We start from the raw sequence: 17,738 nt of genomic DNA, 5'->3' as shown, positions 1-17,738 counted from the left end.
AAAGTGACAGAGAGAAAAAAACCACAGCGACAAAGTCACTCTGTATTACTTACATGCACAGAAGCCATTGGTAAGGAGACAGCATGAAAAATGGACAGGGGAGGGTCATTGAGTTGTGGCTCAGATACAGAACAACATCAGTCAACAGACAGAACAAAGGCACTTAGTCAAAGCTCTGACGCAGAACTGCCCTTTTCATACAGAACAACATGACAGACTTTTAACATCGTTGGCCATCTTGCAAAGCAGACGAAAGAGGCTTAAAATGAAACAAACAAACAAAAAAAAGATGCAACATGCATCTGACATTTACAGCAATGTACTGTCAATGAGGCAGCGCCAAACCTTGGTGCAGCATGCGTTAACAGTGAAGGAGCAGTAAGAACAATGTTGTAATGGTGCTGAATGAACATTATTTATACCACAGGCAACAATAATACAAAGCTGAAAGAAAGAAAGCAGCACTGAAACAAAGCAGGTTAATGAGCATTTAAAAATAACACACTGATATGCATGATGACATTGACAGTGGTCAGTGGTAGACAATTTGTCTCTTAAGAATTACACATCTGATTCAACACCGTGTATCAGGCCAATGTCAGCAGAAAATGCTGGACTGGATATCGGAGGGCAAACAGAAGAAATTTAGCCTGACACAGCACACACTCACTTTGTGTAATGTGATGTTGTTAGCATATTTCCTCTTGTGGGAGAGTAGTGTGTTTGAGTAGTCTGAGCATGATAGCCCACTTTTAGATGCTCATTTCAAAGAAATGGTTCGCTGAAAACTCAAATGTACATAATTGTCTACTTAGCCCAGATCAGTCAAGACAAGTTTATTGTCCAAATTTTGCTTCTTTAGTTTAGTGCTGGAACTAACATTGCTAACACACACTAGAAGTCACCCAAATCTTTTCTGTAAATGTACAGCTAAAGCCTCTCAACCCGCTGAGACCACATCCTGGACTTCATTAGGGCTGATTTAGGTCAAACTTCATTATCGCTGAATACAGTGGGCAGGCCATTTTTTTGACACAATGGTGCCAAACTGTGACGCCCTTTGTTGTGCATGCATGTCGCACAAGTGTACACTCTACAGGTTACATTCATGATTTCTGTTTCTTTTGTTTCTTTTTATAAAAATGAAAAATAACTGTTTAATCTTCAACTCGCAAACTTTCATTCATTCCAAAATGCTGTATAAGCATTTGCACAATTTTGGATATTACAAGGTTTTGGAAAGAATAACAGCTGACATATAACGGAAAACATTTATATTTCTCTAATAAAGTCGGTGTTAATCATAATATAGCATTGATATTTCTTGTATGTGTAAATCCCACTCACATAACGTATATCATGAAAAAATACTATTCTTGAAAGTGGTCTGAAATGTGTTTTAGAACAAACCCCTCATATGTTTTAAAAATACAATCAACATCTCAATCAGAATCAAGCATCTGTATGCCTGTGCGGTGTGCATGCACGCAAAAGGAGTTCGATTCTGCAGGAAGTCGGCACACACTTGTTGTCTAAAGTGGCTGCTTGCAGCGTTCAGCTACATGTTGAAGCCCTAAACCACATCGATAAGTTAGTACAACCCTAATGAAGAGCTGGATATGGTTTGAGCAAGTTGGGAAATGTTTTGGAGATGTATTTGCAGAAAAGATTTGGGTGACTATTGACTTCTAGTGTAGCAATGGCAGCCTCACAGCTCCAGTGCTAAAGTAAAGAAGCAAAATTTGGACACCAAACATGGTTTGGCAGATTGGAAAACTGTATATATTTGATTTTTCACCATACAATTTCTTTAAGAACTGTTCGACTGTAACGTCAGGTGTATTTATGTCAGGAATGGAGATTCTTGCTTGAGTTTCTGGGCATTCTCACCTACGTGAGCTCATTTTTAAGGTCATATTATTCTGATTTCAAAATACAACGGAACGCAGCATCATTGTAAACACAGATCAACAGTGGTCATACTGTAGAACTGTATGTATGAGGCTTTTTTTGCATTAGGTTCTCTGATGGATGGACTATAAGTGCAAGAACATCCCATAGTAAACAGTAAACAGTAAACGGGCCATCCTTAGTATATCATCTCATCAGTGCAGGGCAAGAGAGCCAACTCAGTGCTCGGTGCACAAAAGCTCTCTGCTAGACAAGTACCCTACATGAGCATCTTTATGCAATTAAATAACAAAAGAGGAATTTGTTAAATGACCGAGAAAAGGGAAGCATAATACCCAGAACAGACTCGCTCCCTGCCTCTGTGGCTGGGTGTGCGCTAATCAGATCCAGTAAAGTGGGACGCTGCGCTCAGAGAGGATTATGGCTGAGCTGCGCTCCACTGCACTGCTGGCAGAGGCCACCCCGTTCCCTTAGCCCAGTGTGCTGCGGCTGACCACTGGGCCTCAGCTACAGGCCGGACACATTATAACCAGAGCAGCCTGAAAAGTAATGCATTAAATTAACTTGATTGAAATAACTCAAAACTGAAGGTGATGCCATACACTAGGAAAAACCTTCAACTGAGAGCCTTCACTTCCTCTCTGAGACTATAGAGTACAAAAAAAAAAAAAGAATACAGTACTGTGCAAAAGTCAGACACCACCCTTAATTAATTTAATTTCCAGTTTAAATGGTCATGTACAAGTTATCATTCTTTCAGCAGAGTTTTCTGAGATTAGATAATCCACTTGCATAAAAGAGGGGAAAGTCAAAGGACAATAAGTGAAAAAACAGGAGTTTCCAAAACTGGAGCACAAAAATGATTAAAATACAAGAGAAAATGGGACTCCTAACAACTGTGCAAGACCAGATAGACAAGCAAAACTGTCACCATCAGATAATAAGGACTTAAACCTTTGAGAGAGAGGAGAAAATCAAGCTCCACTTTTGCTTCAGATCTGAAAAAATCCACAGGTGTTTCTGTCCATCCTTCCACTATGAGAAGACAAATCAACACTATGAGCCTGAAAGGATGTGTAGCTGTGAAGAAGCTGTTACTGAGAAAAAGGAATAAGAACAAAATTTTTTAATCAATCCAAGAAGCTGAAGAATGGACTGACCACCCCAGAGTCCAGACCTCAACATCACTGAAGGTATTTGGGATTATTTGGATTATGAGAAGCCAGAAATTCAACCAACTTCTAAGACTGAACTTTAAAGTATATCACTGCAGAACTGAAATATCACTGCAGAACTGAAAACAAATCTCCTGCAAAGAACAAAAGCTGTAATAAAGACAAAGAGTGGACACACCACACACTGAAAAGTTGATATTATATTCAGCTGTTTTAGTCTTTTAATTTTCTGTTAAACATATGTTTTCTGCCTTTTCTGACACTGAAAAATGAATAACTTGTACATAATGGCAGTTTAGACTGAAAAAATAAAGGGTGGTCTACAATTTTTGCACCATACTATATTCCTAATTGCTTATTCACTCTATACAAACGACCAGAACAGTCATATTGAAGCATGGCCTCAGAACAGGAGAACAGCTGAGTTCTCAACATCTAAATGGCATGTTGTGTATTATTACAATGATATTTCAATGATAGGGCTTACAAGCAAGGTTAATAGGACATGAGTACACAAGCAAAGAATATATATATATATATCTATATATATATATATATATATATTAAAAATATTATTGTTATTATTATTATTATTATTCCTCATCAAAAAATGTATTAAACTTTTATGAATGTATATTCATAATAAGGGGTTCAAGGTTTTCCTAATGACTATAAAATCAATACATTTTTTACAGGGACACTCAGGAAACTATGTTGCTAAAATGGTTCTTTGGAAGTTTTAATCCTTTGCCAATGTAGCCCACTGACCTCTGGTTTAAGCCTCCTGGCAGAACTCAAATGAGTAAATGAAGCCGCGATCACTAAAATATGTGTCGGATTAATTAACTGGCATACCACTCCTGTGAGAAACTTTACAGGTAGATGAAAAATATCAAAATTACCATTTAAGCTTTCCTCTCTCTCTCTTCCACTCCCAGATTCCTCCACTGTCTCTCTCTCTCCCTCTCTTTCCTGAGTGTTTTTCTCTCTAAACTTTTGCATACAACTGCGTGTGTGTGTGTTGCCTCTGTAAGCAACATCAGCAAAAGACCTGCGCTTTAGAAGCTTCATGAAATGGGTTTCCATGGCCAAACAGCTACACACAAGCCTAAGATCAAAATGCACAATGCCAATGTCGGATGGAGTGGTGTAAATCACGCCATCACTGTACTCTGGAGCAGTGGAAACATATTCTGTGGAGTGACGAATCACGCTTCTCTATCTGGCAATCTGATGGACAAGTCTGGGGTTAGCGAATGCCAGAAGAACATTACCTGTCTGACTGCATTATGCCAACTGTAATGTTTGGTGGAGGAGGGATAATGCTATGGGGTTGTTTTTCAGGTGTTGGCCTAGACCCCTTAGTTCCAGTGAAGGGAAATCTTAATGCTTCAGCATACAAAGATAAAGACATTTTGGACAATTGTATGCTTCTAACTTTGTGTGCACAGTTTGAGGAAGGCCCTTTTCTCTTTTAGCATGACTGCGCCCAAGTGCACAAAGCAAGGTCAAGAAAGGCATGGCTGGTTTGGTGAGTTTGACCTCAACCCCATCTAACAACTTTAGGATGAACTAGAACGGACACTGTGAGCCAGGCCCTCTCGTCCAACATTAGTGCCTGACCTAACAAATGCTCTTCTGGATGAATGGGCAAAAATGATCATAAACACACTCAAAAATTTTGTTCGACAACTTCACAGAAGAGTGGAAGCTATTATAGCTGCAAAGGGGGCCCAACTCCATATTAATGCCTATGGATTTAGAATGGGATGTCATAAAAGCTCCTGTAGGTGTAATGAGTAGGTGTCCCAGTACTTTGTATTATATATCTATATATACGCACATATACATACAGGTGTCAGAGAGAAGGGCAGAAACACACACACGTGCACACATATATATCTATATATGCACATATACATATCTATATACACACACACACACACACATATATATATATATATATGTGTGTGTGTGTGTGTGTGTGTGTGCGTGTGTGTGTGTATATAGATATGTATATGTGCGTATATATAGATACATGTGTGTGCGCGTGTGTGTTTCTGCCCTTCTCTCTGACACCTGAGCCCTATTCCCTATTGGTCATGAACTCTTTTTGGAATAACAGGGTGGTCTGGTCTGCACTCTGCTCTGTGATCCTGTGATAAACACACACAGAGCAGTGTGGTGTGTGCAGGTGTGTACTTTAGCTCTAATGCGGGTGGGATTCACAGAGGCATGCTGAAATGAGGCCCTCTGAACAGCCAAACAAGCAGAAAGTGCTGACTGCAGCCCTGCTGCTGGTACGCTCTTTAAGAGCGGCTGATCTGCCAGAGACAGTGGTCACACGCATGGCTGTTTGGCCACGTGCTGACCGCACGGCTCCCTGCTATTTGAGGAAGGGCTGCAGACAAGACCCAAGGCTGAGTGAGACTGAGACTTCATCCACACGTAGCCAGATATTTCTGAAAGCAGATTTTTTCCTCCTTTGGGAATTACATTGCCATAAAATCCCCAATGTCAGTGATATCCTGTTGTTATTGTAAGTCATGTGGCAGCTCACTTCACTACCTTGTAAACATTATGTGATCACTAGCTTGCTTTGCTACAAATCATCCACATTTGGAGAGTTGGCTCAGAATTAGTCTGCTAGTTCATATGAGAATGCATTTCTATTACTGTTATTCAGTTTATAAAGTAAACATACTGCTTTGTTCAGAACGGTTCGAGCTGTCGCATATTTGCAAATATTCCCATACATTTAAAACTCTAATTAGAGCCAAAATAGATTGTATGGTCAGTAATGTCATGTTTTCCCATGCTTTTAATAGCCCTCATTTGTGATAACATTATGTAACTTCTGGCCTGGAAAGTACTGGTAGCCACATTAGATAGCTTTTAACAAATGGAAATGTCCTTCATTTAAATATTGATTTTTAATGAATTTGAATATTAGAGCCCTGATGGGATCTAATGCAGAGAGAAAAAAAAAATCCAAACTATCCATATATGTGTATTTAGAGACTGTTACCTGCCTATGTCCTTCGCGCTATACACACACTGCTGCTGGCGCTGCCAGTGGTTACAGTTACAAGCTTTTACAAAATAACATTTAGAGAACAGTAAGAGAAACCCAGGCCAAACCTGAGCACTGTCCTCAGTGAGAGGAATTTTAAAAGGAGCACTACCATCAGGCCCGGGTCCAATGGGTTTTATGGGCACGTGCCCAGGGGCCTAAGCCGCTAGAGGGCCCCTGCGAGCAACTATGAGAAAATCTAAACAGCTGTTTTGACTAACTGTGGGAGCTTTACTAGCAGCACAGTGAAAAAATGAACTAATTTCAAATTTATCGATGTGTTATGGCTGATAATAATCACGATGCTGTCCACTCTTTCCTGAATGTCCACTTTATTTCCTCCTCCAATCACGTAGCATCTGTTACACTATCCACCTTTGCCTCTGTGAAGCAGTGAGCTCAGTTCATGTGAATGTACTTTGAATTTGAAGGTCCAGACATACAAAAATGTGCCTGAACTATCTGTGAAAGAGATCTGATACTTCACAGAGTAGAGGAAGCCCTTTTCCAAAGGCAAATATAAAACGTCAGCCACTATGGTAAAGAATAAAGTTGATTAGTCCTTGACGGCAGTGATCTGCAAACTGTCATCAGTGATAAGATAAAAATGGAATAAAAAATCCACCACCGCTGTGACAGTAACCTTTAGCTAGGATGCTTGACGGTTCGGGTTTTTACGTTTGCTGCTTTCTTTCATCCTTATTGTGTACATTTTAGCTCTGATTTAGTAGATCTCATCTTCATTAGGCTAAATGTGTTGCTTGTAAAGAGCAGACACATGCTTTATGGAAGCGTTGCATTGGTTGTTGGGTTTATGTTAACCTGTGTTCTCATTAATGTGAGGGTAATCTTGTTTTGTTTTGTCCCAACTGGTACTAAAAATTGTGCTGTGGTGACGTGCCCAACACTGCAGTTAGCATGCTGCTATTGTGGTGCTGCACAGGCCTCATATAGCCTGCTGTGATATCAGAAATAATCCCTGACCACCCAAAAAAGTAGCCAGGTAGTGGTCTACCAAACATTTGTGCCTAGAGGCCAATAAGTTGATGAGTCAGGCCTGACTCCCGTTCAGTGTTCAAAACTGTGGAATCACTGTTTTTTATTTATTTAAAAGCAAAAAATGCAACGCGTCCAGAAAGAGCTGTAATAGATTCTGTTATTAAAAAAGCTATATTAAGTGTAAGGAAATAAATGTCCAGAATTTCTCATCATTGAAACGCAGTAATTAAAGATAAATGATACAAGAAATAACAATAAATATCAAGAGATCATTTGTTGTTCCCTGAAAATAAGTATTAAAAAACATCTTAAAAACTTTCATGGTGTCCAGCTTATACAGTCATATGTAAGAGTTTGGACACCTCTGGTCAAATTTCAAGTTTTGTTGATTTTCTACATGAAAATAGCACATCCTTTACAGAGAACATACAATTACTGTTTATTTGCTAAATTTAACACATTGGGGAAAACAATACACATAAAATATGGCCTGTGCAAAAGTTATGGAACATTTCATTTTATATTCTAGGTTTTATTTCCAATATGTTAAACTTGCTGCACTAACATTTGCAGAAAAATGCCATACTTAAGTACATTCCATGTAGATGATGGGTTAACTTATTTTCACTTTGAAAATTAACAAAACAATTTGACCGGGGTTGCATGTGACTGGATTATTTCAATCTAAACTGTATGAGTTATTCTGTGAATTATTTAATGACAATTAATAATAACAAGTGATTTCTATCTTTTAAACATACGTGAGCACTTTCTTTGATAATGTCCCTATAATCTGGAGATGCCCCACTTCAATATGAATGTGTTACACATTCACAGTGAGTGGCCTAATGCTGTATATAGTGTTGATAATGACATGCTATATTCAGAATAAAAGACAAAAGCTCTGAGATCAGTACTGGAAGCAAAGGCCAGACTGTGTAGATTAGCCTCTGCAGCCTTCTTACTTAGCCTCATCAGTAAAGTAGTTTGTGCACAAATATAGGTAAGCATACAGAGATCTTTGAAGCGAAGAGAGTGTCACTGAGGCAAGACTTTACCTGCATTGTGCTTGGCTAGATACTTGTCTTTGTACTGCTTCTTTTTCTTGCCAAACCAAGTGCAGCTGGCTTGCTGTTCCTGCTTCGTTTTCTCCATTGCTATACAGGCCACCCGCCTTGAAAGGAAGGGAAAAGATGTTTTAGAGGACAGTTTCAGCTTTTCTTCCATCTGCTACTGTTCATATCACATAGAGGCAACCTACATTATTGGCACCCAGAGCTAAATCCCAATCTAAACCCTGAGAGCAGCAAATTGTTAGCCAGAGAATGGCGAAGTTGATTAACTCACCACTCCTGCAGCTCTGGTGAAGGAATTAGGCCAGCTGTGCCGTTTTTTGCATTCTCCAACCTGCCCTGCCACCAGTTATGGTCATCCTTGTTGATGATCTGGATGATGTCTCCCACTCTGAAGCGAATTCCTGCTTCTTTGCAGGGGATAAGGTCGTCTTTCACCGGATCGTATTCGAATTGTGCCCGCACGTAGATCTGAAGGAAGAAAGACAGTAAGGGTCACATGATCCTTCATATACGGCTTATGAAAGTAAAAAAAAACAGTAAGTAAAATGACACAGAGAGAGTCAGAGAAAGAAAAAAGAAGAGCAGTTAGTCTTGGTGGTATCAAGTCTTTGTGACTATTTTTTGTACATGTATGATTGAATGTGCATGGAGGCACGAGTACATGGGTGCAATGGGCCGATGGGCAGAAAAGCAGCTGAGCAGCACAGCAGGTCATAGGGGAGTCCAGCTCAGAGTAACACCTGCAACATGTTGCCACGGCAGCGGCCTGCCTATGGGACTCGGGCTAGAGTGACGTGTGTCCACCAACAAAAACAAAACTTCTGCAAAAACTGAAATTAAAGCAGAGCGCATGATACATGACTGCCTTAAAGGGGTATATTTTTTTTAACTATACAATCCTGTGTACAATAGAGGTTCCTTAACTAAACATTACAGGGCCCACATTCTACACGTTTCTTGTACAGTGTTTTTAAAAACAGCAATAATTCATATTTCCAACTTCTCTTTATCTCTTAGAATTAACCTGTTTTTGTTACTGTACTTTTAAGATTGATTTACGTAAATGTACTCATTCAAAAGGCAGTCCAAGCTGAAACTCTCCTTCAGTGTGAAACTCACTCACTTGCCTTAAACTGTAATATAAAATTGTTTCTGACACTGACATTATCTATGACAATGGACAAAAGTGCACTGAGTAGCTAAAAACAGCACTAGCAACCATCTTAAAACCTGAATTTTGTTCATTTTAACCTCACACTTTCACGTCAGAGGTGGGTTTGTGAGATCTATGTACATAGTATCATGCCAACTTTTAAACATGCCACACTTTTATTTTGATTCATACAGAATGGGATTTTGGACTCTATCAGCTAATAATACAGCTTAGCATAGAGCCTTACACTGACTGATCTTTCCTGCTTGATTGATGTGGTGATCTATACGTGAGATCAATACACTAATTGTGCAAAATAAAGGTAAAGTGGTAAAGATGTTATTAGGCTACCAAAGGACAATAAATCAACAAGTGTTAACTGGGTACAGCTAATGTCTGGGGAAGTTAGAACTGAGAAAAAAAGAACATAACATGGTGGCATCACCGACACATACTTAGTGTGACGCAGTTATTCCAGTACTGATGAGATCAACTGTGCCATCTGCTGGACACTTGGCTCTCCCCCTCTCAGAGTTATATGACAGAACAGTACGTAAAAGTTGTCTAGAAATATGTGACTTACAGCATTAATTTACATGAAAAAAATGGAAACTTTAATTAACAAAGCTAACAAAATGATCAATCTGTGTTGCTAATTAAATTAGTATGCTGCCTGTCAAAACTCTGGGGACTCTTTCACTTTCTTTAAAGTTTTCTTTTGATTTTCACTGTTACTTTTCAATTAAGTGAGAAAAAAAAAAACACCTGCAAAGCTTGCATTAGTCTCCGACTCTGGTATCCAGTACAGGAACTAATTAATTGAAAACATCTACTTTGAAATGTTATTCTCACTGCTGCTTTATGGTGCACCAACTGTTGACACAGCTGTTCAGCTGCACACACATAGTTTGTACAATCTTCATAGAAAAGCAGTGCCAGTAGAATGGCATGTTCTGGGGCAGCCGAACATGAGCCTAAGGTCACCATGCCCAACTCCAAGTGTATAGAGCTCCCCAGCATTGCACCGTGGAACAGTGGAACTGTGTTCTCTGAAGTGACAGAGCTCCGTCCAGTACCTTTGGGATGAGTTGGAGTGGTGTTTGTGATCCAGAACTAAACAGCAAACATGAGTACCTTATCTCACTAATGCTCTTGTGGCTGAATGCAGTCAAATCCTCACAGCAATGTTCAACATCTAGTGTAAAGCCTTCTCAGAAGAGGTTAACTGCTAGTTAAGTGCTGCAATCCATGTGCTACTTGAGATGCTTTTAAGATTATTGTTATTAATGTTTATGACAGAATGTGCTTGCATCCTCTGTGGAATACAGTGCAATTTGCCACAGTTGTAAAGTAGATGGAGAAAGGGCCACACATCACTCTTTTAGGCAGGGAAGCGAGCAGGGTTAGGGCTGAAACTGTACAATGCAGACCTGGAACTGTCAGTCCTGTCTTTAACAAGGCTGAAATTCACCTGAGGACAAACTGATAATGCTCTCAATACCAGAGCAGTGGATAAATCCACAATAATCCATAATTACATGAGAATGTTTTTGACCTAATTGTGCCCAATGTCTCTGTTCACATCGGTGCCAGTGGGCTATGACTGTGCCCTAACCTCATTCTTTTTTTGTTGTGCAGTAAGCAATTATAATGTATAAAATGATAAACACAAATGAAATCTACATCAGTCTGTCCTCAGGAGTTTAAACTCTGTTAATGAAAAGCTGGAAATCCAGAGTTAGCTGCTGCATATGGAGTAAGTAAAAGAGCATTATGAATGGTTAGTCAGACAGCTTAATTTGTTAGTAAAACACTCACAATCTTTAACACACTGACCTACACACATACCTGCTATGGCCTGACTGATATTAAAATTCTCTCAAAAATACTAATATTCATACTGATAATATTTTTTACCACTGAAGAAGCTAAATCAAATATGTCAGGCCTAGATAACATTAAGTTAAGAAGTAGGCCCATATCAATTTTAAGGAACTTAAAAAACAGAAATGGTCATATTAGCTGATATAATTGAGTTTGATAATAAAATAAATAGAGTTTGATTGTTTTAGTTAAATAGTGCTTTACTGACTAACATGATTGTCAGCTGATAACTATTGGTACCAAATATCATACATATTAATAAACAGAAGAAACTCACAAGTACTTATATAAATATGTATACTATAGCAGGGACAGATGAGGCTTTCTAGAATTTTTGCTCAATAGAAGTGAACATGTGGTGACCACCTGTTTAACTGTGTCGAAACTGATTTTTCTCACTGGTATATGTGATAGTTACTGGCACACTGCAAAAAAATGCGATCTTATTAAGTGATTTTAAACTTATTAAAACTTTTAACTTATATATCTTATTTCTAGACATTTTTGCTTGTTTTAAGTGATTTTAGGAAGTCAAACTATCTCACTATAATGGCATATAATTCTGCTTATCAAGCATATTTCTTACAACAAGCAAAATTGTTGTACTAAAACCTCTTAAAACAAGTCAAAAATGCCTAAAAAAACATTATATAACCTTATAATAAACTTACAATAATCTCAAAGTGAGAAATATTACATATATTGGCTAGATTTAAGAAACATTCATTTGAAAAGTGCAGTGCCAACATTTATGTCAGTCGGGCACTAATAGATACACAAACACACAAACACACACACACACACACACACACACACACACACACAGTGCCAAGCATGGAGGGATGCTAAAGCTGGAGAGACAGATGTAAGTGAGGGATGTTCTATTCACCTGACGTCCTTTTGGTTGGATGGTCGACGGCAAGTCCTGTAAAACAAAGCCAGGCAGTGAAAGAAACACTTTTTCCCCCACATGGTTGGAATCATTTAATCAAAATCAAAAACACTGACAAAAGCACACATCAAATCAACAAAAACACACCATGTTGCTCTATTCCTTTGAGTGTATTCACCGAATCTTATGTAATTCCAGCTAAAATTTTTATGTAATAAAAGAGCATGACAGGCTGTTGAAGGTAGGTCTCAGAACAACAAAGCAAGAGGAAGCAGAGAGCAAGCAAGCGGCCACAGCATCACAATCTGTCCAAGCACACACTGAACCCTGACTGGAGACAAGCCTTCCCCTAAAGAGCCTAACAAAGTCTGGCGTTCCACAGGGTTAAAGTCTTGGGCATATGCACCTTTAAATGAATCAGACCCAGGCCATTCATGCTCAATCTAGATTAGAGGCTTTGTTATAGGCATGCTGTGTTATGCTGTATTATCGCTCTCATTGGTATGTCTATCATCTACCACTGTTTCATGACGTCTGGTGTATAATATATATATATGTCTTGAGTTTGTGTGCTTGAGTCTGTAAATCTTTCTGTTTTCAGGCATACTGCATAAATACAGACAGGTGCATGGATTACGGCAGCACAGAGCACACCAATTTGTAAACTGAGATAACGGAAACTGCACACATTCATTACTTTGTCTCCGTTTGTAATCATCTTGTGTAATTATGTTCTGGAAAATATTTTAGCTTAGCTTGAAAGTACGTCAGAGAAATCTTTCCTAAAATTCATTGTTTTAAAATAAAAAAACAAGTGGAAACCAAACTGAACTGACGGTCAGTGATGACATTTCAAGACGTTTACACATTTTTGAGGGAAGGACGGTAAATAAAACAGAAAAAGGAGGTAATAACGGACAACATTAAGGGACAGCACTGGGGGGAAGAGGGTGGAATTCGGTCACTTGAGATGACTGTGGGGTCCTTACCAAGATAGAACTGTTAATGCTGGAATGGCCATTAGCAGGGGACTGTCTGGAGGTGGTAGGGGACTCTTTCTGTAATAAGATACAGAGGTCAGCGATACAGCAGACAGACAGCAACCTGGACACTAGCCATCATTACAGTAACAGATGGGGAAAAACATTATGTTGGCGACACCAGATTTCATGTTTGTTTTTTTTTTCTCCCATAAAACACTTGGATTTAACTTCCTGCCTTAATATAAACTTTCACCAGAGGGGGGCGCTGAATTAACACTTAATTCTGCAGCTTTCAGGGGCTTTCAAGTTGGTAAGTACTAGGTTAATATGACTCACATGTTTAAAATTCTTAAAAATGAAGATGCCAGTAGAAGTGATGCTGCAGAAGAACCAACTTTAGCTCCCAAAGTAACTGAAAATGTGTTCACTCAAAACACACTTATAAGAGAAGCCAGTGAGCAGAGTGTTTTGTGTCAAAAGGTTCATAGGTTGATTTATTGATTCTGGGGCAAAGACAGGGATGGGGTCTCCTGGATGCACGTTTTTAAATTAGTTGCAGCTCTGGGCTTCCAAGTGGCACCACCACCTACACTGCAAAAAAATGATATCTTGGTAAACTACATCATCTTAAATGTAGACAATATATCTAATATTTCTCATTTTGAGACTGTTGTAAGAATATTATAAGATTAGTTATTTATTTCAACACTTTTTTTACTGTAAGTGGAGTGATCTTACTATATTGGCAGTTAATGTTGCTTATTTTAAGAATTATGCCTATAAAAACAAAATTAATTGTCAATATAGTGAGATAATTTGGTACAGAGTAATGCACAAGTAATGAGTACCGTAATCTCATCATATTTTGAAAAAAGTGATTAGTAACTTGTAATGAATTATTTTTTTCAGTGTTATACAGTAACATTGTAACTAACCCTGGAGCTATCAATACTAACTATACTAACACTAGCATCATGTACTGCTGAGCCTATGCTTCACTCTATTGTGACTAAAAAATTAAGCTTTGGGAGTGTAAGTTAGTGACAAACTCTTTGTTTTCCCTCTTTTTGCATTTCTCTGCTGTACTTTAGTGACTATATTTGATTTTTCCCTCTTAACACCAGAAAATCACACTGAAGAACCTCCTCTTTGTAATGTAGAATACTGGTTAATTACCTTGTTGATACCGATCTGTCCACTATAACCATGACCGGAGGGTGGCCTACATTAAAATGAGTGAAAATAATCACTGCAATCACAAATAGCAGCTATTTTTCTATTTCTTGTGCAAAATGCAAATAAAAACAGAATGCAGTAACGTGCAAATCATTTAAACTCTATATTTATTTGAAAATACCACAAAGACAGCATATCACCTGTTGGAACCGAAAAACTGTATTTTTTTTAAATATATACCCATTTTGAATTTGATGCCAGCAACACATTTAAAAAAGTTGGAACAGGGGCAGCAAAAGGTGAAGTTGTGCAATGCTGAAAAAAAACCTAGTGGTTAAATTTCAACAAGTCAGTAACATGATTGGATGTAAAAATACATCCCAGACAGACTCTAAAAGTAAAGATGAGGAGGGGTTCACCATTATGTGAAAAACTGTGCAGGCAAATAGTGCAACAATTCAGGAATAACGTTTCTCAACGTAAAATAGCAAAGATCTTGGGGATTTCATCATGTAAGGTACACATTATCATTAAATAATTCAGAGAACCTGGAGAAATCTCTGTATGCAATGGACAAGGCCAAAAACCAGTACTGGCTGGCTGTGATCTTTGGGCCCTCAGGCAACACTGCATTAAAAACAGACATGATTCTGTAGTGGAAATCAGTGCATGGGCTCAGAAACACTTCTGAAAAACAATGTCTGTGAACACAGTTCATCACTGAATCCACAAATGCAAGTTAAAACTCTACCATGCAAACAAGAAACCACACATAAACAGGATCCAGAAACGCCACCACCTTCTCTGGGTCTGAGCTCATTATGAAATGAAAAATATGACAAAGCAGACCCTGAACTGATGAGCAGCTGAAATCATATATCAAGCAAGAATGGGAAAACATTTCACTATCAAAACTACAGCAGTTGGTCTCCTCAGTTCCCAAACGCTTACCAAGTGATGGTAAAGGAAGAGATGATGCAGCACAGTGGTAAACATGCCCCTGTTCAACTTTTTTTGGAATGTGTTGCTAGCATAAAATTTAAAATAGGCATATACTCAAAAAACAATAAAATTTCTCAGTTTAAACATTTGATATGTTGTCTTTGTACTATTTTCAATTAAGTATAGAATTTAGATGATTTGCATATCACTGCATTCTGTTTTTGCAAAGTGCCCAAACGTTTTTGACAATGGGGTTGTAATTTGTGTAAAGATGCCTTTGGCAGACTGGGCCCCTAGGCAGCTGACTACCTTTACCCTGTTCAAAGACCACCCCTAGGCTTTCTGTTCTTTTATTCAGTGCAGGGAAAAAAGTCTACGTTATTTGACCATACACAACTGATGCGGCACAGGGAGGTTAGGTTGATAAATGCTGGAGTATTCCTTGAAAGAACCATTTATTGAAAGGTTCCTTAGGAAACCAAATGTGGTTCTTCTACAGCAAAGAATAATTTTTAGCTGTGTACTGAGTCAGTAAACCCATAGCTATAGCTTCTGTGGGTGAAGTGGGGAAAGGTTGGAAAAACTAATTCTTATTAAACAGGTGGCCTTCCGCACTAAATTATAGAGAACATGATGTCGATTGTGGCTGGTAGCTGCACGGGGCTGATTCAGGGGTGGGTTCCGGTATCTTGGTTGCGAAATTGGTGTGCAGTAGCATGTGAGGCAAGCCCTGCATGACAGAGCATCTCGGGGAGAAAGCGTTAAACACACAGCCACCAGGCAGGCGGTTAGTCACACACAGAGTATCCACAGCAGACCCAGCCCATCCCCACCATACCAAAACCAGGCCAATCGCCCATCAAAGAGAAAGAGAGAGAAGGGTTGGTAATCTAAAGCCCAGGGCCACTGTGGCCTTTACCTCGCAGGATGACTGCTGCGTCCGGTAGCTCGGCACAATCTTAAAGGTAATGCTGCCTCTCATCTCTCGCTGAGGAGTCAAAATACACAGCACAAATCAACAACGCCTTTTAACCCTCCTAGGTCTTATGCAAAAGTTCAAATTCCAAGTTACATTTTTATGCACAATTACTGTTTATTTGCTGAATTTAACATGTTAAAAAAATATATAAGAAGTGACCTGTGCAAAAGTTGTGGCACATTTCATATTTTGTGTTTTTTTTTTCAAATATGTTTAACTCAGCAAATAAATAGAAATTGTGCACTAAAATTTGCAGCAAGTTTGTTCCCTGTAGAGGATGTGTAAAGGTATTTCACTTCAACAAAACATGTAATTTGACTTTTGCATATGATTGTATATGCATTGAAATGATCTTTCTTATATTTTGTTTAAATCTGTCATTAGTGTGAATTCTAAACTTTCAACTGTTCCCACGTTTGTGAGAGAAGTGGATATTTATTATGATTTGAATTTGATGAAAAGTTGTGTACAGTGTGCACAGTCCTGTGTTCTGTGGAAAGAAAAAAAAATTCTTGATGTGTGTCATTTCTTGACATTGTAATAAAAAACAAATGCAGATGTGTTATATATGTTTAAATGTTTATGTTAAGTGTACCAGGTGTATAACAAATCGACAATTATATTAATAATAACGTGCTAATTTATTAACTATATACTTAACAATTAGCCTAGCCCATCTATTTCAACAGCCTACATTCAATACACATATTACATCAATCTGATAAACCATGGCAAAGAAAAAGATGGATTCCTAGTGAAATGTTACATGCTAAACACTCACAAGCATTTTCTGGAGCTGCTCCACCGTCTGATTAGCTACGCTTATGCCGTTGATTTCCCGGATCTCATCTCCAACATGCAATGTGCCTGATTAACAGAAGACAGAGACATTTATCAGTGAGAACATGTAGAAAAATCTTTCAGCTGTGCTGCAGACTGCAACATGTGTGACAGGACTGAAACCAAAGATCAGGGGCCATGGCCTGTCAAGGAAACCAATCCATAATACACAACAATTACCTTTTCCTTAAAGTGTCACGCCACTTAAAAATTAAAATGATGGTTCCTCAAGCGTTCTTTAGTAAAGAAAATGGTTCTACATAGTACCATGAACATTCAAAGAACCCTTTCCATGATTAAGGGGTTCTCTGCATCATGAAAGGGTTCTTCAGGTTGATGGAAAATGTGCTGTACACAGCTACTTCAAGAAAGAAATGGAACATAATCTGAGTGAGTTACAATTAGTTTTTTCATAAATGAAACTAGTTTGCATGCTGTGGGTTTTACATGAAATGAAAAAAAAAAAACTGCCACCTGACACTTCCTTCCTTCCCTCAATCCTTCATTCATTCTTTCATTCCTTCTTTTATTGAATGAATGAATGAATGTATAAATGTCTGACGGCAGTGTATTCTATAATTCCCATTACATGCGCTGCAGACTGTTGTTCCATTATGTCATGCTGTTGCCATGTGGCAACAAAATGCAAAGTATC

General features: G+C 38.5%; 1 protein-coding gene across 5 annotated transcripts in view; it reads right to left on the bottom strand.

Annotated features, from left to right (window-relative positions):
* The window catches only part of caska (calcium/calmodulin-dependent serine protein kinase a), a 285,045-nt gene that overhangs the window by 11,043 nt on the left and 256,264 nt on the right, over positions 1 to 17,738 (bottom strand). For 3 of the 5 annotated variants that reach the window (XM_036584332.1, XM_036584414.1, XM_036584485.1), the window contains 6 exons: positions 17,025 to 17,110; positions 16,184 to 16,252; positions 13,153 to 13,221; positions 12,161 to 12,196; positions 8,506 to 8,702; positions 8,217 to 8,332 (listed from right to left, as the gene is read on the bottom strand). In XM_036584332.1, the coding sequence (XP_036440225.1) occupies positions 8,217 to 8,332; positions 8,506 to 8,702; positions 12,161 to 12,196; positions 13,153 to 13,221; positions 16,184 to 16,252; positions 17,025 to 17,110 (573 nt within the window). The remainder of the gene's footprint in view (positions 1 to 8,216; positions 8,333 to 8,505; positions 8,703 to 12,160; positions 12,197 to 13,152; positions 13,222 to 16,183; positions 16,253 to 17,024; positions 17,111 to 17,738) is intronic. The other 2 variants (XM_036584563.1, XM_036584648.1) reach the window with 1 other exon arrangement.

Source organism: Colossoma macropomum, unplaced genomic scaffold (assembly GCF_904425465.1).
Source record: "Colossoma macropomum unplaced genomic scaffold, Colossoma_macropomum, whole genome shotgun sequence".
NCBI lineage: Eukaryota > Metazoa > Chordata > Actinopteri > Characiformes > Serrasalmidae > Colossoma > Colossoma macropomum.
This window is presented reverse-complemented; position numbering and strand designations above follow the sequence as displayed.